This window comes from Erpetoichthys calabaricus, chromosome 18 (genome assembly GCF_900747795.2).
Source record: "Erpetoichthys calabaricus chromosome 18, fErpCal1.3, whole genome shotgun sequence".
NCBI classification, from domain to species: domain Eukaryota; kingdom Metazoa; phylum Chordata; class Cladistia; order Polypteriformes; family Polypteridae; genus Erpetoichthys; species Erpetoichthys calabaricus.
The window spans coordinates 9033366-9059009 of NC_041411.2; the positions used below are offsets into that span (position 1 = coordinate 9033366).

The 25644-nt window shown below is 39.7% G+C and overlaps 1 protein-coding gene across 1 annotated transcript in view; it reads right to left on the reverse strand.

The window, feature by feature from the left end:
• slc15a4 (solute carrier family 15 member 4) overlaps positions 1-25644 on the reverse strand; it is an 81206-nt gene that overhangs the window by 34119 nt on the left and 21443 nt on the right. The window contains 1 exon segment of the mRNA XM_028824230.2: positions 4954-5109. Coding sequence (XP_028680063.2) covers positions 4954-5109 — 156 coding nt within the window.

The following is a 25644-nucleotide window of genomic DNA, read 5'->3' on the forward strand; positions in this document are numbered from 1 at the left end:
GTGCAACATTACCGGTGCCCCTTTCCGAGTTGGTTTTAGGCATTCATAGTCCTGAGTTTAATTAGACAGGCTTAATCTGGTTACTTTTCAAATTTTTTTCGCTTCACCAAAGAGCCTCTATGACTATTCAGGTTGTGGATGTAGATATGGTGCACTGCTACAGGTACTTGGGGGTCCATATTAGTGACAGGTAGGACTGGTTTCTGAACCCAGAGGAACTGTATAAGAAAAGGGTGGAGCAGGCTCCTTTTTCATAGGAAACTGTGCTCCTTTACATCTTCTGTTGTCTCCTCGGTTTTCATGAACTGTTTTTCCAAAGATTTCATCCATTTCATTTTTAAAATTTTTGAGCATGTTTCATGTTGGTTACCATTTTTTATTGCTATATTGATGCCATCACAGTGCCATTTTGAATTTGTCCTGGGGTGTATTGACAAAAGGGGGGTGACATGTTGTATAGGAGTCAGCCATCTTAACATCAGCAAAACTAAAAACTGGTTATTCACTTTTGCTGCATCCAAAAGCCTTTATGCCCAGTCACTATTAAGGGAGTGACTGAGGAGGGGATGTAGTGCTACAAGTACTTGGGGGTCCACAGCAGTGACAGGTTGGACTGGTCAGAGGAACTGGAGAAGGGAAAAGCATGATCTTTGTTTTTCGGAGATTGTGCTCCTTTAACTATGGGCAATGTCATCCTTCACATATTCTACAGCTCTGTGATGGTCAGTGTGGTATGCTGGGCCGGTCACATCACTCCAAGAGAAGAACACCAAATCAACAAGCTAATTAAAAGGGTCAACTCAGTAATGAGACACACTCTTCACCCATTGGAGGTAGTAGTAAGGGAGAGAATACGTAGTAAATTGAGTACCATCATGACCAATGCAGCACATCCTCTCTTATTCTACCTACAGTGCATCCAGAAAGTATTCCCAGCGCATCACTTTTTCCACATTTTGTTATGTTACAGCCTTATTCCAAAATGGATTAAATTCATTTTTTTCCTCAAAATTCTACACACAACACCCCATAATGATAATGTGAAAAAAGTTTACTTGAGATTTTTACAAATTTATTAAAAATAAAAAATTGAGACAACACATGTACATAAGTATTCACAACCTTTGCCATGAAGCTCAAAATTGAGCTCCGGTGCATCCTGTTTCCCCTGATCATCCTTGAGATGTTTCTGCAGCTTCATTGGAGTCCACTTGTGGTAAATTCAGCTGATTGGACCTGATTTGGAAAGGCACACACCTGTCTATATAAGGTCCCACAGTTGACAGTTCATGTCAGAGCACAAACCAAGCATGAAGTCAAAGGAATTGTCTGTAGACCTCCGAGACAGGATTGTCTCGAGGCACAAATCTGGGAAAGGTTACAGAAAACTTTCTGCTGCTTTGAAGGTCCCAATGAGCACAGTGGCCTCCATCATCCGTAAGTGGAAGAAGTTCGAAACCATCAGGACTCTTCCTAGAGCTGGCCGGCCATCTAAACTGAGCGATCGGGGGAGAAGGGCCTTAGTCAGGGAGGTGACCAAGAACCCGATGGTCACACTGTCCGAGCTCCAGAGGTCCTCTGTGGAGAGAGGAGAACCTTCCAGAAGGACAACCATCTCTGCAGCAATCCACCAATCAGGCCTGTATGGTAGAGTGGCCAGACGGAAGCCACTCCTTAGTAAAAGGCACATGGCAGCCCGCCTGGAGTTTGCCAAAAGGCACCTGAAGGACTAGTCAGGATAAAGGGAAAGACGACTGCAGCAATGTACAGAGACATCCTGGATGAAAACCTGCTCCAGAGCGCTCTTGACCTCAGACTGGGGCGATGGTTCATCTTTCAGAAGGACAACGACCCTAAGCACACAGCCAAGATATCAAAGGAGTGGCTTCAGGACAACTCTGTGAATGTCCTTGAGTGGCCCAGCCAGAGCCCAGACTTGAATCTGATTGAACATCTCTGGAGAGATCTTAAAATGGCTGTGCACCGACGCTTCCCATCCAACCTGATGGAGCTTGAGCGATGCTGCAAAGAGTAATGGGCGAAACTGGCCAAGGATAGGTGTGCCAAGCTTGTGGCATCATATTCAACAAGACTTGAGGCTGGAATTGCTGCCAAAGGTGCATCGACAAAGTATTGAGCAAAGGCTGTGAATACTTATGTACATGGGATTTCTCAGTTTTTTTTATTTAATAAATTTGCAAAAACCTCAAGTAAACTTTTTTCACTTTGTCATTATGGGGTGTTGTGTGTAGAATTCTGAGGAAAAAAATGAATTTAATCCATTTTGGAATAAAGTTGTAACATAAAATGTGGAAAAAGTGATGCGCTATGAATACTTTCTAGATGCACTGTATCTATCTGTATTGCTTTTATGAATCTCCTACCTTCTAAAAACCAACCAGTGCTCATAATTACACACAGTAATGGGAGACTTTCACATTAGAAGGAGGGAGGGGAAAAGTAAAAATAAATAAAGTAAAAAGCTAAATTGTGGATCGCCATTAATTCAGCAAATGAACTCAGACCCATCAAAATGGCAACATACCAAGTTAAACAAAATCTCCTCAGTAGGTGCAAAAGTTTAAAAACTACCCCCCAAGAGAGAAGTGTTTTTAGAATGTCATCTAAAAAATATCAGCATGGTCCTTGTAATTGATCCCCACTAACAGAGTGGATGAAATCTAACTTACGGCACGACTAGCCTCTTTCCACCCCATATCACTTTCCACAAGTACAGTCGACAATCTGTCTAAATAACAGGCTGTGAGCAACCTTGAGCTCTCACACCTGACAAAAGCTTAAGTTTTCTCTAATTGTCATGCTTTGTGAGGGGAAAATTACTAATGGAGTTCATGTCTCGTCGCTTAGGGGAGCTTGCCAAAAGGCATCAATTTACTCTTCTATGCTAAACAGTCAATCTCCACAGCGGGTGGGTGGAGGGCCAAGCCAAACAAATGGTATACAACTCAAAGAGCTGCTACTGTCTGCAACTGTCTCACCACGAGGGAGTGCTTCTCTCCGCCCAGACTCACTTTACATTCCGTTTGTGCTCCATTTCTCTAAGTATATATGTAGTCATATCAAAAGTAAGCAATGATAGCACAAATAACGGGTTAGCAACTCTATAAATCAAAGGAAGAAATCATCCCAGTGGTTCTGCTAAACACTGAAATTCAACACATTCTTTGGTTCAAAGAATAATATTTGGAAATTCTGAAGTGTAACGTGTGCAAGGAATCACTCGGTTAAGCTGGAAAAACTTATTTTTTTGATCTGGAGAAAAAAAAAGTCTCATTCCGTTTACACGTCCTTGTTGGCATGCAGGCTCCTTTAAAAATGAGTTTCACCTTATCTGCTCTGACCACTCTTTGAAGAGAGCACTTAACAACCTCAGTTAAAAACTAGCAGAAGCTGCACTTCTGACGTTTACAAAACACAGTGTGAAAACCACCAAAATATCTGGGCTTTGATGTCTATTCAAGCTCGCAGCTTTTTCAGAAAGGCTAAAAGGCAATTTGGGATTTCAGCCTAAAAACAACTGTAATTCCAGGCCTAGCACTTCATCTTTCAAGTCAGCATATTTATTTATTTTTTAAACTTAATTAAATTCGTAAACAAAATGCCTTGGGAATTACTTTTGTGATGAATCTAAAGTATTTAGTGTGAACAAATATGAAATGGCTTCTTCAGGGGGCTAGACTTTGTTAAATTACAAGATTAAAAGTGAGCCCCAAATACGCTCACAAGTAATGTTGGTGATCAGCTCTTTCTTAAAAAGAGAATTCATTTTTGAGGTGTATGTTTGGTTGCATGCAGGCTGAAGTGCCACTCAGAGAAATCCAGAAATACACTATGGTGCAATCTGTGGAAGGAACGACAAATTCAACAGATACTCTGCCCAAATTTAACTGACTTTGCCAAAGGCTTTGCTTGTGTAGGTGCAGGATGAGCAGGCAGGAAAGTGTGGCCTAACAGCAAAAATAACTAAACAGCACATGACCAAGGTCAACTAGTCCTCTTAAAGATTCCGCCAGTGTTAAACCTGAACGTGTCAACTGACTGACATGGCTCACACACAAGAAATAAAACAATTGTGTTACAAGTGCTTTAAAATGTCACAATCAAAAGCATTATATGAAATAATACACACACTTGGACAAATTTGTTGGTCCTGTTACAGCTCAATACCTCCTGACACACGACGAAATGGCAAGCACTTGTCTCCTGTACATCTGCATGCCTTTGAGACATCACCGAGTAAAACAGCATGTGTGACAAGAAGTACTGCTTATTCTACAACGATATTCTAAAATGGCCTGGACACATTTGTTGGTACCCTTAGTATTAGGGTGTTGTACCGTGTTAGCCATTATGTGTGTAGTGACAAGTCAAGTAAAATGACCCCTTTTATTGTCTAACTAGAAAGATCACAATATGCAAGCTGTCGAGGCAACTCAGGCCCCTTGAAAAATTGCATATTGTTATCTTTCTAGTTGGCCAATAAAAGGGGTCATTTTACTTGACTTCTCACTTGGTACCCCTACAAAATATCCGCAGTAATTGGATTTGAAAGATTTTTCAGTCTTGCTGTTTTCTTTAATTTGTATTGCACATGTCTATAATTGGGCAATCAGTCATTTTGCCTATTTAAATGGAGAAAAAGAAAACTCACTAGTCTGCTGTTTGGTGTCATTGTGTGCCCAACACTGCAGAGAGATGTCTGAGGAGATCAGACAGAAAATGATAGACAAGCACATTAAAGGCAAACGCTACAAGACCATCTGCAAGCAGCTTGATGTTCCAGTTACCACAGTTTCAAATATTATGAAGAAGTTTAAAGTCCATGGGACTGTAGCAAACACTCTAATGCAATATTCATTTTACTGTATATGTAAAGATTGTTTTCTTGTTTCATAAATTATTATTGATTTTAGTATATTATTATCAACATACCTGATATACTGGCAAATATCTCGCTGATCCCAATGAGCACATACTGTGGCACTTGCCACCATACTGGCAGGTTGGCTGCATAATATGTCACGCTTCCAATAGTCTGATTTATGGTGCCATCCTGGATTATATCAAGTCTTTTACTTTCTAGTATTCCTGAAAAGAAAGAAAAAAAAATAAATAACACAGAGTTTGCAGGTACTCAATTACTATGCAAGTCTAGTACTAAGCCTACTTTTGTAAAAAATGAAAGATTATAAATTGAAGCTCTAACAAGAATATACACCGGGCTTTTAATAATCTCATTTCTGTTCATTGCCCTTCAAGATGGGAGTATTGCAAATGGTCATATATTTTATCATGTAGTCCTGCAGGGGAGCTTGACAAGTGTTGAGAACAGATTAAAAACATTTTAAAAGGGCACTGTTTTAAAAGAAATATGCCGACCTTTCTCTGCAACACAGTCCATAACTGAATCAAGACCTGTGTGTGAAGTCAGAAATCTCATTGGCTATTCGCTGATGGAATTTCCAGTTCCTCCCCGGCAGTATTTTTGAATGTTACTGTATAACAGAAGCCTGCTCCTCAAAAGTCAAGCCCAGGAAAAAAAAATAAAAAATAAAAATCAAACCACGTAAGCAGATCAATCAATCATCTTTATTCATGCGAAAATGCAGACAAAGCATTCTTAGCAACAATTCGATATTTTGGCCCAGAAGTGACTTATCAATTCAAAATGCAGTCAGACATGTCAATGTAGAATATAAGAATGGGAAGGAGTGGGGGAAATTAAGTACCACAGAACAAATAAGCAAACTCTTTCAAAATGCCTAAAACAAAAAAAAAAAATCATTCAAAAAATTTTTAATAGATTAAAAACAAAGGATCTATGAAGTTTTGGGGTTATATGAAATTAAACTGCTGATCCATTATGTTCAAACAAGTTTATAGGATGTCACCCAACTAGTCAATGGACATGGAGATCTTCAAAAATTGCAAATGCAGTTAACACACAATCTAGGATCGCCAATGCACCTAACCAAAGGCTACAGCAACCTTTACACTACAACCTCTACATTACATTTATCATAATGAATGTCACCTCGGTGGGTTGGCACCCTGCCCGGGATTGGTTCCTGCCTTGTGCCCTGTGTTGGCTGGGATTGGCTCCAGCAGACCCCCCATGACCCTGTGTTCGGATTCAGCGGGTTGGAAAATGGATGGATGAATAATGAATGTCATCACCAGCCTCGCTACACATTTCTTGGTGGCAGTTGTGGCACCAGCATCCTAAAGTAACCAGCCTTGGCCACACTCCCTAACAACTTCCTTGGGAATTTCCAGTTGCTCCCATGCCGGCTGAAAGACAAAATGCATCCAGTGGGCACTGGATCCCAGACTAACTCAACTTTCTCTTGCTACATAGATGCTGCACAATTAGTACAAAATCCTCTAATTGTCCAGAGCTGCTCATCTTGCGATTGACAGGGCCCAACATCCCTTTACCAAAAACTTATTTCAGCCTTTTGTGCTCCCAGTGTCAGAGTTTCAGTCACTACATTGAGCACACAACCACAAGGAGAAGGGGGATGCAGACTGACCAATAATGACGTTTTTTGATTTCTCTTTCCAATGCCATCAAGACCATCCAACACGCCAGGGGAATTAGTCTATGGTGCCCTAAACAATGGGCTGTGTCAGGATAAGACAGAAGAGAAGTCAGGTGGAGAACTTTTGAGTATTGCCTGCAACTTAACATCAGCAAAAACCAAGAAACGGATTACTGACACTTGCCACAGACATTGTGTGTATATTGTAATGGACAAAATGCATGGACAGTTATCCCTGTTGGGATTCACCCCTTATGGTTAACCAGCCATGAGGCCAATACAGTGGAGAGATTAGGGGAAGGCTTCATATCAAAGCTGTAGGCTCCTGCTAGATGGCAGCTTCCCTGGGCTTTGGTACCCATTCAGACACTGCAGGGAATGCTGGGAACTGTAGTCCAGTGGGGAATCCCTGTTTGAGTCCATGGGTGCCACAAGAGGGTGCTGCAGTAAGTTACAATCCCTACTTTATAGTCTCAGAAGCGTTTACAATTGGCAATCCACTGGGGCTGAAAGCACTCCTGGCGTCTTCAATAAAAGAAACTGTACTGCCTAATCCAGGCGAGTCGAAGCTGGGAGAGGAGAAAGGCAACATTCACCTGGGAGGAGTAGAGGAAAGACGACGTGCTGGGCAGAAGTATTCTGTCTAATAAGAAGTCTGCATTTTAACCCAAGACTGGGGTTTGGTGTTCAGTGGCACCTCTCGTTAAATAAATACATACATCTGTACATGCATGTATTTATTTTAAAAGCTTCTGTGAAATTCCAAAATTAACCCATTTTTTTAAATTGGGAGAACTGCAGTAAATGTAACATGAGGAATCAGGATTTTAAAATAATACAATTAAAATATCAAATTAAAACAATACATCTGTAAGCAATAAACAAATCATTTCAGAATATGCACAAGTTCAAAGGGTCATTACTGTCACTTGTACAGTGTCGAGTGAAAGTCTTACTTGAATGAACAAATTAACACGTAATGCTCTCCGGCACCATGGTCAGGGCAGAACAAGCCCATCTTGTTTACAGTGAGACATTGGGAACAGATTGCTCATATGAGTGTTATTCCCGAAATAAAATCGGTACATTTTAGGAGTCAGTCTACTTACCACAAGTCAGGTTCATGTATCGTACAATGAAATTCTTAACTGCACGTCTCCTAAGAACAGTTGACACCGGAATCATCAGAACACAATTTATGTATTTATGGGATTTCATACATTACATATTAGCAAACGTGACTTCAGTCTGCCATTATTCAGAAAGGAATGTAAAAGGAGAAAATAAATAATAATAATAATAATAATAATAAAGTGCCCAAATGTCTTCCTCCAAAAACAATGTTGAGTGGCTTAAAGATGCTTTAGAACTTTACCCATCAATTAATCCAAACCCGTTGTTTATTAAATAGCTTTAAAAAGGAGAACAGCCTAATCTCAGTACAGGCATGTACATACCATAAGAGCACCAGAATGAAGACACGATTAAAAAAAAGACTACGCTTAAAAGAACTTAGAGGATTTTAAAGGATTTATCTTGTTTAAAAGCAGTCCCTTCATTAGGGAACAAAATTTCAATCTTTGAAACTTGCTGCCAAATTCAATACAATCCACGTGCAACATGAGATGTTCCCATAATTCAGATAACATCTGTGACCCTGAACTTCCCAACCACAACACTTCTACGCTTCACCTTAAGCCATCAAGTCCACAGGCTACAAAGCAGCAGTTGTCTGTAGAGCAAGCGAAACAGTTCTTCAGAAATGATTTTCAGGCCTAAACTCAAGAATTAAACTATCTGTTACTATAGCAATGAAGAACATTTTTGTATATTTGGAACTTCACATAAAATCACCACTCCATTACAGAACAACTAAGGAATTAGACAAGGATTACATTTATCAGCAAAACAGAATTGAAAGATTTCTTATGATATTTTAATATGGCTACATTATACACTAAACACTGGTATCAGGTTTCCTATAGAAGAAACTGTTACCCCCAATATTTAAGGAGTATGGGAAAAAACAAAAGCATTGCCTATGTTAAAATTAAATGAAACAAACAGATACACGAATGAATTTCGCTTAGTATGTGCACATTACTATTGCTCAAAATGCTTCTGTAGGCAACGCGAACCAATTAAATGATTAATTAGGATGATTAAGAGACTGCAGTGGGGCAACGTCTGAATGTATAGCTTTTGATGCAAAGGCCACCACTTTGAATTTACCCATTCCTAATCCTTAAGGACCAAAACATTCACCTAGACAGTCATTCTACAGACTTTCCACGTTTAAAACAGACACTACTCCGCACCACACCAACTCACAAAGCCTTCTCTTCCAACCATTTCTCCTCTGCTCTCCCTCTGCCTCACTTGATACCAATGCTGCCACTAACGCTCAATGCTCTACTTGGTCCTCTTGACTTGATGTGGTCTGTCTATTTTCCACTCTAGTGCTTCATGTAAAACAATCTCCTGCCTATAATTATTTGAAGGTCTATGCAGTCTACAGACTTGAGCTTAGGATAGCTGAAAAGAAATGGGAGAAAATCAAAAGCCTAGGCTGGCTTAGAAAATATATTGCTCCCTTCCATCTTCCCTCTCTTATGCTACTACCAACGAAAAGGAAAGCTTCTTTCAGAACAGGATTAGCAAAACGTCAGATAGCTCGTTCTCAGTCTTCACCTCTCTCTTCCACCCTCCATTCTTTAATTCAGACTTTGCCTGAGAGTTATTTTTTATCCCGCCCCGAGCTCTCATCTTTGATTATCAATTTTGTAACCTAAGCAGGAGGTTGCATAGTTACAGATGCTAAGATTTGCACTGGATGTGACGAGGATTGATAGGATTAGAAATGAGGACATTAGAGGGTCAGCTCAAGTTGGACGGTTGGGAGACAAAGAGGCGAGATTGCGTTGGTTTGGACATGTGCAGAGGAGAGATACTGGGTATATTGGGAGAAGGATGCTAAGGATAGAGCTACCAGGGAAGAGGAAAAGAGGAAGGTCTAAGAATGTGCTGAGAAAGGACATGCAGGTGAAGAGTGTAACAGAACAAGATGCAGAGGACAGAAAGATATGGAAGATGATGATCTGCTGTGGCAACCCCTAACGGAAGCAGCCGAAAGAAGAAGTCCTGCATTATTTCTTCTCAAACAGTCCCCAGGCTGATTTCCCTCTATTGTCAACCTATTTTGTAAGTCATTCAAAGTAGGATCATCTGCAAGATAAACAAGGCTTGGAGCTGGTTCATCTTTTCCATCCAACTTTAGACACTTTTGTGCGTATAAAACACACACAACAAGTAAAATTAAGTCTTCTACTTCTGTCCAAACCATAGCAATGTGCCCCATATGCTCAGCAGCCAAGAAGTCAAGACCATCTAATAGAATCTCTCTAGTCGGGATTCTGGCTTCACTCCAACACCAAGACAAATCTTGCCTGCAATGTCAACAATCTCCTCCACACTACTGACACTTGAACTCCCTCTACACTACTTCTTCTTGGCCTCCGTCATGCATTGAACGCCGTTGAATTTAACCTTGTACTGGACTTTATGGAATGTGTTCTGTTCTCTGTGGGGGCATTTAATTCATTGTAATTGGTTGTGAACTGCCTCAAGGCACAGTGCTTGACCCACTTCTATGTGTTATCCATCTAAATGCTATCATTGAGATACTTGGCTTACCAATACCATTTCATATTCCACATATGAAAAATTCATCTAAATGAAGATCATTCTTGATTGAACATCAGCCATATTTAATGACGTTGATGCCTACCAACCTTTGACAACTAAAATGCATCTGATGGCATATGAAACTCAATTTAAAATCCTTGGTGACTCAGCAGACCTTAGCTCTTGCAGAAATCATGCCTGTCACTGCCCCAAATTCACAAAAATTTACTTCTGTAGAAGCCATCTATGAAACCGAGACATCTGACCCCTACACTGTGCTTAAACTTTCATTTGGATTACAGCAGTTGAGTAACCAACAGTCATCCTTTGCATGATGCTTCAAGAACAAGTTGAAAATCAGTTCATCTTAAGGTGGACTTAAAATAGCATTCTGTATGATTTATTATGTACTTTGTGATGGTGTACCCTGTGATGGATGCATTATAAATTTAACATATCAATTCTTTAAAGTACTAGGGGCCTCCACCCACTGCTCACTTCGCTCGCCCAGCCCCGGGTTTGGTTTATCAGATATACAATTTAAAGAGATTGTTATTTTCATGGGAATTGTTACATATGCATTATATATATTTCTCTTCTGGTTCATGCTGCTTCCACTTCAAAACCAGTCACCCCTACACGCAACCGACACGGCATTTCTCGATTCCTACTCATCGTCTTCCATGTCATGCCTTATACTGGCCTGCTGAGCGTAATACATCCAACAAGTACTCGAGGAGCTGCCACAACGGTAAAGTAGCTTTACCACCCTTGCGGGAGCCACCTGTGTCTTTACAACAGCTTCTTACACGGCAAACATCAGAAGCTAAAAATTATCGTGAACACATTCGAGAATACAACCCTTCTCTAGCGTTTGCTTCCATGGGTGCACAGATAACTCAATCTCCTGGCCACAGACCATATTGTTTTAAAATACACGGGCAAATTTATCACCAAATCTCTCCACTATACGCTAACACTCCTACCTCTCCAGGATATGGACAGTTGTATATTTTTGACACAGCGCAACCTACTAAAGTACGCTTACAAAATAAAGCAAATTCTGCATGCAGCAAAAATGTACTTCTCCAGCTAGATTCCATGCTCAGAACCATCAACCCCTTCGTTAAATCATACAATTACATGCATGAAATCACTCACTCCAATCCAACAGCATCTGTACGAATGGTTTTCAAGGAAACCCCTAGGCAGGATTTACAACAATACAATGCCCCGACATGTCACACCGATGTTGCAGCGATTTTTGTCAGAGAAGATGGCGAAACGCCTGCCGAAAGGGACATTTGCATCTATCCCATACACGACTCCTGTAAACCGATTTCCACACTCAATATGAATTGTGATCCTATGGTTTACCCACTTTTATTCCCTTACGGAGACATTGGCTGGCACAAAGATTTACAACATGTTCCCGATAAACAGAACCGCCAAGCGAATAAGGCTTACTCAATGCCAATTTTACGCGTACAGATTAGCAATGAGGAATATATTTAGTATTTTGCACTCCAGCGGCAAACTGTTCCAACAGTACGTCGTAGATACGCATGTTAAAACAGAGGGCGCGCGTCTTAACTATCTCAGATTACAACAACAAGATCTGCGCGTCAAACTATCAGACGCACTGCAAGCAAACACTAAAAATAATGTTTGTGTAGGGAAAATGATCATATTACTATCCACATTTCCAGGAAGTCCAAGATACATGCAACAAAACTATCAGGATGCCATGGTCATGGTACATAAATTTGGAAAGCCCGATTTATTTAACACTTTCACATGTAATCCTGCTTGGCCAGAAATTCTACATGCACACTGTCTTTCAAGAATTCCTCTCTCACCGTTTTCTGTTCCTATTCTTACACCGCCATATGCTACGGTGGGTATCGGCTAGTATGCATTACTTTACTTTAAAACTTTTGTAAAAACAATACTTGTCCTTTATTTCCAGTCCCGGGCGTGGTTAAATCTCTTTCTTGCAGGACATAACACGCTGTTTGAGTTGTGAAGGGGAGACGGCTGAACGCACGCTAAGGAGAAACGGTTGGATCATCTGCTGGCTTGTTGCTGCTGCTGCTGGCACACTGCGCATCGATCATTTAAAAGCCTGTACAGTAGCTGTCCTTTTGCCACTTCATGTCTCTCCTGCTCGTGTTGTGAAGGGGGGGGGGGGGGGGGGGGGGTGGGTTTCAGGGCTGAACACACATTAAGGAGAAGCGGTCGGATCATCTGCTGGCTTGCTGCTGCGGCTGCTGGCGAGCTACGTGTTCTGCTTGTTGTTGTTTAAAGAGCTGGGAGCACATGTCTGTCTGCCAAAAGCATTCCAACAACTGCTCGGTTAGATGTCCGTGAACTTGTTTTAAATGTTGTCTCACTGCCTTGTCTCGTGGGACGTCAAATTGTCTTCCGAAAAGATCACGTCTGGTCTCCCTCCCAAGATTTTTTTTTTTTTTTTTTTAATATAACGGAGAGAAAGGTTATAGAACCCCGTAGAGTATCTACTTTATGATGACTTTACAAACTGTCGCAGTACCCATAGTGATAACCAGTATTTAGTTCTATCAGACAGCCCAGAAATGTGTGTGTTAAGTTGACTGGTGACTGAAAATTTAAGGGAGAATAAGTCGGAGCACATGCAAGTTTCTTACAAGTTAGCCCAACACACTGCCTGCTGCTGTAGATGTCTTTGAGTACAAGATGTCTGGGAACAAAGGGAATTCAGAAACGGTTCAGAGCAGAGTTACACAATTTCAGAATTGAAACATAAAACAAAATTCCTATGTGGCAATATTGTCCCTCAAAACAATGAGCTGAATGGCTCTGACCCACTGACTGAAGAGGTTCAAATGTAAGTTAAAAAACAGTCAAGTTCAGGAGAAAATGGGAAGTGGTACAGCGTGGGCAAAAAAAAAAAAAAAGGGGGGGGGTTTTATACAGACAGCTGTCCATCCAATATGAAACCAGTGAGTCATTGCATTAATGACATAAAACAAAACCAGAATGTGCACTTCATAAAACTGAAACATCAAAAATTATCAACAGCTACAGCATAATTTTGTTTAAGTGGCCAGTAGGATTACAAAAAAAATTATATAAAGAACATCCATTTGACTTTTCTGTGAATGGTGTACTGTGCACTTGCATCTGTTCTGAAATACTGTAATATAGCAAATATTGAAGGCCCACCACATTGAGATCCAAGTCCCAAAGTCAGGGGGGTACACCAGAGTATAGCCAAAGTCACATGATTGCTTTTATTAGGTGGTGCTCTCAACATTACAGAACATTACAGGAGGGCACCCACATTCAGACACATGGTTTTAAACATCCCACGGACACAGGCATGTGTCACGAGTGGAGCATCAGAAAAAAGGGTATGACACCAGAATAACGCATAAGAGACACTATTCCTGGGGTTGAGTGAAGACTGTAAACGTGCCCGACAGAGACCTGGAGAGTGACTTCATCCATCTCATATACTCATCCAGCACACAGGGCACACAGCAGGCATCACTGTGTTGGGTAGTTATCAACCACAGCGCTCATTCATGTGTGATGTTTGGAAAGGGCATCGATTAGTACTACCTGGGTCAAGGACATGATCCAGTCTGTCCTGACTCTGCTCCTGCATTTAATGGGTTCTTCCAGCTAGACAATGGCCACCCTCATTCCACAAATGCAACGGAGCATGCTCTAGCCTGGCTAACACACTCGCCAGACCTCTCCCTGATTACGCACGTAATGAAGTGGATTGGACAGTGTGTCTCCTGCCCCCAAGTGCTGGCTGGACAAAAGGACATCCCACAGGAGGTCATCTGTGTGAATGTTAGCATGTCAGAGTTGCAGGCCTACACTAGTGCATGGGAGGTTATACACAATATTAATAGGAGTGCATTGGGACACGTAACACTCAATGTACCTAATAAACCATGACAGGTATCCACGTGTGTGTGTGATGTTGTTCTTAAACTCAGACAAATCTCTGAAAACAATCTCACTTATGTGGTGCGATTCCTATGACATTTTTTTTTAGATGACCTTTTTCACTTTAATAACCTTCTGAAAATGTAAATGAATTTATTTTCATGAGCTCCTAATTCCCATCCTCACACCGTATTTTTTTTTAATCATATTTCATCTCTACTGCATACAAGGAAAAATACCCTCTGAGCTCTGACAGACAAATGCTTGGATGGATACAATGTCCCATTAATGTGCAAGTGTCAAGATAAAGTAACATTTTTTTCCTCAGATTGAAGCTAGAAGCTATGGACCAAGTAACAGATTACAGTAATTTGTAATGGATAAAAGTGGATTGCTGAACAATAATACTTTAAGCTGTTGTCATCATTGACTCTGCCCTTCTGAAAGCTTTATTTGATAACCATAATTGTGAAACCAGCAGCTATTTGCAGATATCCCTGCTGAGACAGTATCCCATCATACCCCTGTTTAATGCTTCACTTTAGAAAAGATAGAGAGCCTTCTAATCCAGCATCCTATAATACTTCTCCAAGTTCAAGTAGACAGCTACCCGCATCAGCTAGATGTTTAGGCTTATCTGACAAGGCAGTTTAATATAGTATTAAATAAATCAAACAAGCTGGCTATCCTATATTTTACAGAGGCAAACTGAAAAATAAATTAAACAACTACAGGAAAATGAGATGACAGAGGGCTCTTCTGAAGTTATAGCTCACATTTTAAAAAGAGCTCTAAAGCCAATACAGGTTGCATATTTCCAGATTAATCATTTTAATGTATTAAATGCTATGCTGACTAAAATGGAGAAAGAGACAGAGCACTGTGGATCTGCTCTAATCCTACAAGAACATGCAGACTGAAATAGGTTACCGAGGACCTCAGAAATATCAGTAATTGAAGGGTGAACAGTCTGACTTTTGTAGAAATGCTTACAAGAGTCAATAAATACAACGTGATAAAATAATCAAGCTATATCCTGGAGGTCCTACCGGAGATACACGTTGCGCCATTAAGAATTCTCTTTTTAAAGCACTGAATGAAGAAATAAAATTAGACAAGGACACATCAATCATGGAAAACAAGTAATCTGGGTCACCAACTGCGGTGATGCTCCTAATGGAATCAATAAAGAACTTCAGATTAGCCAACATTATGCCATCTCTCTCTCGGTCTCGTAAAAAGATATTTAATACATTACTCGACAACATTCAGACAGCTGACTCGGATATAAATTAGGCCACTGCTGATGTACCAAAGGGATGGATTTTGTATTATGAGCAACAGAGTACTGAATTTAAATAGAGGTGCATAGATACAGAACACACATAAGAATGCAATTCTGCCTTGATATGTGTACACACCCGCACTTATCTTATTAAGAAATATTATGATAAAAAAATATCTGAAAACTTAAAGAACATCATCATTTTACAGGTAGTCCTGAAATAAAAATACAGTGTACTTGCAAATGTACACAAGAAAACTGCCTGCTGTGCTGCTCAAAGAAACTCCTCAGGAGAATGTTAAAAGATCTGAAATGACAAAATGTATAAAACGTAGGAACAAAAAAAAAATAAATAAAACATCACCACCAAACCACTGCTTGATTTTAAATACTAAAACTTGCCACTTGAATTTACAAATGCTGATATTTTAAAACAGCTGGGTCAACAGATGAGTGAAAGAACTATAATGCAAACGCAAAAAAAAAATGACTGCAACAAATCAATTTTAACTCAGTAGTGACCTCTAGGGACAACAACAAGAGTTTGGAATGTGTGCGCTTTTCTGTACTAGTAAATTGAAAGGCAGTGGAGAAAACAAACCGTATTTAGACAGAGGTAATAGTATAAAAGGTATTTAGATATTAGTGACACAAGAACATGGTCATGTATTTAATCTTAAATGGAAAATAAACAGTAAATCTGTGAATGATTTTAAAGCTTATTATACACCCTGTGACCATTAGAGGGCATTGTAGCACCCCAAAGCCTCAGACACAAGTCCCAGGTTCAAATCAATAAAATGTTTCTTTTTTAATAGTGGCAAACGCAACCCAATACTTTTTCTCTTCTGCGCTCTCTCTCTCTTCTCCTCCACTCATCCCAGGCAAGCTTTATCCTTCTGCCACCTGACTCCAGCTCTCCTATGTAGGAGTCCTTTTATCTAAAACCTGGGAAGATTTCCGGTGCACGGACATATTCCATTTTATAACACTTCTGGGTCAACAAGAAGTCCCTGAAAGTAGGGAGCATAAACCTCGCAGCACCAAGACAACCCAACAGGGCTACTCCATGGCGATCGATCAATAGATCGATACTTTATTAATCCCAAGGGGAAATTCACAATTACAATTCCCAACATGCCCATCAGGTGTCCATTTGGGTACTGAAGCCCAAGGATTCTGCCATCTTTGTTATGGAATCTTTCCAGATTGTTCGGTGATGTTAGCCTTCTGGCCAATCTCATGGCAGTGACAGGAAGCCTCCCACCTTATCTCTCTCTCTCTAGGCCTCCCAGTCAGGTAATGGACTGGAACACATCCTGAAAGGGATACCAGCCCAGGCATGCCATCAGTGAGAACCCCAAGAATGACACTAAATCCTATCAAGGTAGATTCTGGATCCCTAAACGCGAAGCTACAACCTGAGCAGAGTGTTTACCAAAAAATAAAGGCATCCGAGAATGCCATGCTCAATTTCAAAGTGGGTTGCTTTCTATGGTGGTAGGCAGGAAGTTTCAGATGCCAATGGTACAGAGGACACATGAGCCACAATGAAGGTCTGCAGTTTAAGAAAGCCATTTTTAATGAAGTCAGCACTGTCAGAGTAAACCAAAGGTAAAGGCCTAAATGGCAACCTGAACAGAGCTTACTGCTAGTAGAGTATAAAAAGTGGTCAAAAAAAGCGCAAGACAAGTCAAAGAAATTTGGGGGTGGATGGTAGAAACAGGGAAAGCAGAATAACAGTTACTTCTGAAAGACAGGACTTCAAAGTTCAAAGGGGAAAAGTGTGTCTAAGAGTTGAAATTCAGGGTGACATAATGGACCTCTGCCTTATAACAAGCAGCAACACAAACTGACTGATGCACGGGCCAAAAATCTAATCTGTTTTCCAATTAAGCAACTGGGTTGGAACAAAAACCCGCGGCCACTGCGGCCCTCCAGGAATGACTTTGCCCACACCTGTACTAGGGCATTGAGATCCACACACAGACCAGAGGGTAAGTGCCCCCCTGCTGACCGCACCAACACCACTATTATATATATATATATATATATATATATATATATATATATATATATATAGGTATCAGTGCCAGCTTTCAGAGCTCTTAGGACTGGTTCCAAAACAGTTCAGAAGCAAATAACAAAACTCCAAACGATGTTTACTTCCCATGGCAAAAAAATCATGAAATGCTGGTACCGTATATTTTAGTATTTGGGTTATCGGTACTTTTTCAGTATGAGGAGTATATCGTTAAACCCTAATAAGGAGTCTTTTTCTGCTAATTATTTATCAGTGTTATGTAAGCGCCTATTTATTTTTTATTTATTTATTTCTTCTTACCTAATTAAAATGTGTTTTTCTTGGAAGTATTTCTCCGATATATTGTAAAGCACTTAAAGCTGCACCCTGTGTATGAAAATGTGCTACACAAATGTTCTTATTTTTTTGATAATTAAACAAAATCAAAAGTAAAATCTGTTGTGTTGCTTGTGTGCATCATGAAGTTTTGATTAATCCAATTTTAGGATATGGCAAGGGCTACATAATACATAGTAGAATATGATATACCTGAAAGTGCGGCTTAATGTTCAAACATTTAAGATAAAATTTACATTGCATGACATCTTGTTTGGGTAGATGTAACAGCAGCAAAGTCAGCGCTGAAAGGCTACACAGTTTAATTATGCATAATTTTATTTGTGTAAAGCTTTAAAGATCTGCATCTCCCACCCACACACAGAACAACAAGAGTCAGGATTACGAGGACATCACAAGTTCCGTCTGACTTGGTCAAATCAGCAACTCCCCCTGGCTTTATTAACAGGGGCTGCAGAAATCAGTAGCTAATTATAACAGGCATTAATGTTAGCCCAGATACTGCTACTCCTGAAATAATAATTAAAAATGACATCCTGGAACTCCTCTATCGTCAAGGGCAGAGCTACATATGCTGGGCTCAAATAGCGCCCAATGAGTCACTCCTGTGTTACCTTAGACTGATAATATGAACAAAGAAAGAAAAAAAAGTGAATCCCATTCCCATACAAGGAAACCTATTCAACATCAGCCAAGTTACCCCATAATGTTCATCTCTGGTCTAAACGCAAGTTCCAGATTTTCACTATTCTTTATATCATGATTAGGTTAACGGAGACAAGGGCACTGGCCCTTTACCAACCTGATACACGCTGAGTAAGTTTGCATGGACAAAGAAGCAAATATTGTTCCACCATAAAGTATGTACAAAGTTAACCAAGACTGGCGTGGGTTATGGACTGTTGTTTACCAAGTAATGCACCCAATAGGAACACCAATAAAATTTGATACTTAAGCAGTTACTTATACTTTTTTATGTGTAGAGTTCTGTAAAAATGCTTCCCTTACACATAAACATACCAACCTACTCCATCACAATCCCAGCGGTGTGAACACTTTCAAGGTGCAGTGTATTTTCTACTCTGGTCATTATTGTCTGTATAGATAATAAATTAAGACATTTAATTTAAAAAAAAAAAAAAAAAATGTATTTAAACAAGTGCAAACTTCCATCATCTTCTTAAGGTGAATTTAAAAAAATACATACCGTTTGGCTTCATATAAAATCTAGTTTGGCCTGTAACTTATACAGCAGTGGTTGCCACACTCAATCCTGGGGACCCCCTGTGGCAGCAGGTTTTTGATCCAACCAGATTCACAATTGGGGATAATAATTAATAACAACTGATCTCATTTTATTAACTGGTGTTTTTCACTCTTCACTTATTTTGCATTCAGAAAAAACACAACAAAATGGTTTTTACATTTATAAGACATTTAGAAATATTTGTTTTGTTGTTTTCCGATCCCCCCCCCCCTTTTCCTGTGTAGTTTACTCCCTTCATTTAACCCTAATAGTGACAATTAACTAGCATAGCAGACACCCAGGATGATGAAAGCAGCATTGACTTCAGTGTCAGACTCGCCAATTACTAAATAATCAGTTAAATAACCAAAACACCTGGAAAAGCAGAATGAAGATTAGGTTGAAAATACGGTTAATGACTTAAAAAAACGACAGTACATATTCCCCATATAACTGCTTATTAAATTTCAATAAAAACGTACCAACCTTTACTTGTAATTTCTACATGAGAAATAAACTTTCATGTAATTAGGCCACGAATCCAATGAAAACCAGAAGTTGGTTGGAACAAAAACCTGTAGCCACAGTGGGTCCCCCAGGACCAAGTTTAGGAACCACTGTTATACAGTACGCACAGTTTTCCACATTCGTCCTTTGTCTTCACAGCCCATCAAAAATGGCTATTGCATGGCTGACTATGATCTGATGGGAAAGGGAGCTTTCTGCTGTAGTAAACTCAATAATTTCTACTGAGTGACTGCTATTTCTTGTATGAAAGAAAATAAGCACGTCTACTGCAGAAATTGCAGTGGAAAATATGGTTAACATCCACTCATGCACAGGAAAAAAAAATACCATCGAATACCGTGAAACCAGTATCATTTTGAAAAATACCGTGATACAGAATTTTGGTCATATTGCCCAGCCCTAGCATGGAGTATTATACTGCTGTGGTAAGAACCAGTTTCTCATAGGCATGTGGGGGCATTCCAGTTGAAAATTTCAACTTCCCATTTCAAATGGAATACGGCATATCTGCACTAAACGCTGATTACTAGATCTTTCACTCCACGCTAAAGTGGACTATGCCATAATGTTCAGATATTGTGGTGTTTATCTGAATGAAGCTTTGCAAAAAACTACCAAACTAAGCTGTTACAAAGACCACTTTTTTTTTATTTTATTTTTTTTAAAAAAGCAGTTAATCTCTCAAATTGCATCTTTGTGCTGCATATTTATAAAAAAAAAAACACACATCCTCTTTCCAAGACAATACATTCATGAGTCTCTATGACCTTTACAGGATTAAAACAAAAAATAACCCAAGTTTCACAGATAAACCTTCCCAGGGTGCCACTGGCTACATTTAAGTGTACAACAGAAAACGTCTAACATTACAGAATACTTTGTACCCTGTGGTGATTTCAGAATCAAACTGGAATGGATTTTTATGTAAGTGAGCAACACCAGGGTTTCATTAAAGTGAGCAATACTTGCTTTTTATCTCGCTCCTGCTGACTGCTCAGAAACAAATTGGGTACCAAGCGACAGATGAAAAACACTAAAAATAACCAGTCCATAAAAAAAAAAAAAATTTCATAACAAAATCTCTTCATGTTTAGGTAAAGTGGATTATTTCCATGTAAAGTGAGGAATTCTTTAAAAAGTTTGAATCTAAATTCATACAATAATAATCACGTTTGTGCCCGACTGATCTAGAGGATGGCATCAGGGTCTGTGGGTGGTCATTGCCATTACTTCCAGAGATTTTAAGATTTGTTCCCCTGAATTTCTTCATTGTTTCTCTACATTGTTTCATTCCTTTCCTTAAATGGCACCCAAACAGAAATGAAATGAGAAGTGAGTGAGCCAACAGAAGACCAACAAAGTCAGGGCCTCAAACTCCAACCAGCTGCTTAACGAGGTGCCAATTCTTGTTAAACCCATTCTTTAAATTTAGTGGATTTAGCAGACATTTCAGAAATTATTGATTTTCTCTTTTCTAAGAGCACTGGTCAAATGTTTTGGGGACCAGAGAAGATGGACATTCTTGAGACCCTCATCTTTCTTTATTTTCAGATATTGTGTGATGGACACCAGTTGTTTTGGTGCATTTTGTATCTCATTGTTTGGCTGCTAATTAAGGAAAAACAAACAATTAAGGGGTCTGAGTCTTCAAGAGCAAGTCAATTAAAAATTAGTTCAAAAGAAGTTAATTAGCAGCAAAAACCAGTCACTTAAGGGTCAGAATGAAAACCTACCGCCATGGTGGTCCTCCAGGACTGGACATGGCGACCCCTGTGCTCAAGTATGAACTACAATGAAAGAATCTTTGTAGTTTAAAGCGATCACCAAACTACTGTTAGTTCCAGTCGAGTAACAGGTGCTGTTAAAATAGAAGAAATTATGTGACTGTAATTCTTACCGGTCGCATACTGCATATGCATGTAAGCTACCAAAAATCATCAGAGCCAGCCTTACAAGTTGTGTGCCACTGCATCAAAAAGTAAGTGGGTGGCAGTAAGCACAAAAGTTCAAATTCCATTAAAACAATTATTCCACAGTTAAAAATTCAAGATGAACACTAGCAGACAAGGAGTTCCGTTGGTCTTTAATCTGCCTGACCTTTATAAACAAGGCAGGCTTCAGAAGTGAAGGCCACTCAGTGTGCTGTGATGTCAAGCTTACTATTCTCAGGTGAAGGGTGCATATAGTGCAGTGCAGCTTAATTTGCGCATAATGGGGATCAATGCACAGAAATCAGCATTCTGCATAAAAAAAAAAATGGTAAAAAACATACATTACCTGCAGTTGTTTGGATGCTTCAAACCCTTGCTGAATGTGTCTGCATATACGTTACGTAGACGCCACGGACATTGCATGCTTCACACGATACAGCACTGCAGCCGGAGGTTAACTGACCTTACATCCAGTTCTAGTGATACAAGGTGGTCGAAGCTCTACAGGAGTCCTTCCAATAGTTAACACAAACTGGTCCGATGTGAACTACTGCCAAGGGGCTTGTGTACTCCAGACGGACTGGTACCTTTTGTCTGGTTCTGTCAGCAAATAGATTAACAGACAGAACTTCAAGGCAACACATTTTTCCCCCAATTATTTTCCATTTAAGATGCGGTTTCATTTAAAGAAAACCGAGAGGCAATGTAAAAACACTTGCAGGACCTAGATTTTCATTTTTCAATCAGTTTTTTGACAGGAGCTGCGCTCATCACGCAAAGCAAAGAACGAATACAAACTATGACTACCAATGTGAAGTCTTCCTGCTATAAAATAAACAGGCACAACAACTTTGCTTTGCTTGTTGATTAACCTTTGGTCTCTAAATTCTGATGGCTGGCAGCAAAAGTGAACACCACACATACTGTGGCTAATTGAGCATGCCGAGTTTGTGTACTGGCAAAGAACAGGCCTCAGAGAATCCAATTATGTAACAATTTAAAGAGAGGGCTGTGCTGGAACCTGCGCGATACACCACCAGTGTGAGTTCTGCACTCTTTCATTCAGTGCTCAGTGGCAATAAGCAGTGCAAATTGCCGAGAGTGGGATTAGTCTATTGGCATTACGACATTATTTGCAGCGTCTAAACAAGATAACCATGTCACAAATTGTGCTCATTTTTTTGCATGCAACTATCTAACAAAGTAAAAAAAATAAATAAATAAAAAAAGCAGTTTTAAATCCTCTCTCAAGTACAAAAACAAAATACCACAGATCTTTGTAGTCACTAGTCTCCCTTGTGTTGATGAATCTGTAGAAAGAAATGCTATTCTAACCAGGCTGTGCTTCACTTTAGTTTTAAAATCAGCTACTGTGTATCTTTGTACTTTGATGCTCCCACAGGTCCACAAGAATATGACAGTATCATCATACATTTTACCAACAACTTTCATCTTGGAAAGCACAACGGCATTAACAGTCTAACAAGCTAATCATGGTCTTCTGATGCCAAAATAATTAGAAACTGCAAAATGCTAACTCCAACACGCAACTCTCACATATGCAGTTTTCTAAGCACCATAATGATTCGGGTCTACCTGAAAATTATATTCTCATAGAAATCAAAAAGCCTGCATGACATTTCATCTACATCTCTCACCCGCTATAAAAGTTTCAAGATGTCAAGAGCAACAATTAAAAACCACAGTCCAACTTCAATGTTAGTGTGCAGTTGGCCAAACTACTTTCCGGATCCCAAACACATTAACTGGCAGTTATAGCAAGACCCATTATGGCTAATCATGGATGTGCGTTATACAGTTCATGTACGCACCATCTTTGCTTTTGCAAGTAGCTTTACTTCCCAGTTCTACTATACTGGGATTGTATACTTAACTTACGAACAACACATGCAATGTAAACCAAGACCTTTGCACAGAAACAACATTAAGTAAGGCTTTCTAATGGAAACCTACACAAAGTGTATATTATGTCAGCCACAACGGATTTAGTACCATTGACCATATTCTAAAAATATGGGAGAAAACCTAGTTGGACTGCTGGGCACTCCTCTTATTTAAATCACTTTACACTCAACAAGTGCTGACCCCAGATGACAACTGCCGAATATTGGCTGCTTTTAGATATGGTGTCCCTAACATTTCCATGCTGGTGACTCTTCCATGGTGGTGCTCTTCATGTCAAATTTCCAACTATGAATAAATGAACAGACAAAGCCTTCAGCTATGGTGCACTCAAATGACCGATTTAACAAAAATATTAGAAAGGGTGCACCAAGGACCAGGACTGAATGTTAGTGTGAACATACTGTACTCTTGTTAGTACTACTGTGGAAGTGGTTTGTGGTTTTCCTTCTAATTCTTTTAAATAATTTTAATCAGCCATTTTCATTGGCCTATTGCTCTGCTGTTCATCAAGTTAACCTTTTTTCTTCTGAATGGAGGCGTTGTAACACTGCCACTTACAGACACGCCGCTAGAGACCCTCATACCACACCAAACAACGTTCATAGGCACATTGTGCTTAACATGTAGTTCCCATGGAGTAAGGCTGCCAGCTGACACACAGTGGTTGAAACCTTAAGAAAAACAAAATTCTGGCTTATCTCCAATTTTCTATATTGCCTTCCACGTGGACTTTATTTAAGAACTGAAACTGCATTAAAGAACAAGAAAACACAAATACAGACACACTGCCTGATACACCTGGGATGGCAATAAAAACCAACAATTCTCAAACTACAGTATTATTCAAAAGGCATAAAACCCCTCACACCGAGCTAGCTGTGGCTTTCCAACCACTGCCTACAGAGTGTCATCTCATTTCCTTCTTATAATGTACACTCGCAGTTACACACCCAGCATGCTGCACACTACAACAAAAACACGACAGCAGAAGGTCACGGATTACAGGTTTGCTTGCAGCCTCACGGGGATGTTTGATTTACCCTTTAATGCATTAACAATATAATGACTTTCAATGGGGCACAAGGACACCAACTACAGTTATATACAAGGAAAAGAGAAAATGGGTTAAAAAAAAAAAAAAAAAGAAAAAAAAAAGCTTTCAGAAATATTTTGGTAAAATGCACGCAATTTACATTAACATACTGAGCACATGTAACTTGTAAAGAACAAAGAACAGCAAACTAAAATTGTGGACTTCTATTAACGGGCCTTTTAAGAACAAACTTCTGGTATACAAACACCAAAAAAATACCACAATGCTCACCAGAGCTATGGCAGTACTAGAGTCATTTGTTCTTGGATTATGTTCAGCTTTAGTTTTCCATCAAACTTTTCATTTTTTTTTTCCCTTATACATACTCAACACATATCTGGACTATTTGCTTCTAACCTGAAGAATGTGTTTCTGGAGGGTTTTATTAGGCGTGCTACACGTGGACCCAAAAACATTCTCAAGTAGCAACAGGACACTCCAGGTGGGTGCTACTAGTTTTCTTCTTCCCATTCACAGTTATCATCAATGTGCAAAAGTTTTAGGCAGGTGTGAAAAAATGCTGTAAACAAAGAATGCTTTCAAAAATGAAGTGTTAATCATTCATTTTCATCAAATCAACAAAAATGCAGTGAATGAACAAAAGAGAAATCTAAATCAAATCAATATTTGGTGTGACCACCCTTTGCCTTCAAAACATCATCAATTCTTCTAAGTACACCTGCACACAGTTTTTGAAGGAACTCGGCTAGTAGGTTGTTCCAAACATCTTGGAGAACTAACCACAGATCTTCTGTGGATGTAGGCTTCCTCACATCCTTCTGTCTCTTCATGTAATCCCAGACACACTCGATGATATTGAGATCAGGGCTCTGTGGGGGCCATACCATCACTTCCAGGACTTCTTGTTCTTCTTTACACTGAAGATAGTTCTTAATGACTTTGGCTGTATGTTTGGGGTCGTTGTCCTGCTGCAGAATAAATTATTGTACCGCTCTCCAGCCCTTCGACGAACAAACTGCCTTCTGCTACAGCCAAATATTTCAAATTGTGACTCCTCAGCCCAGAGCACCTGCTGCCATTTTTCCACACCCCAGTTCCTATGTTT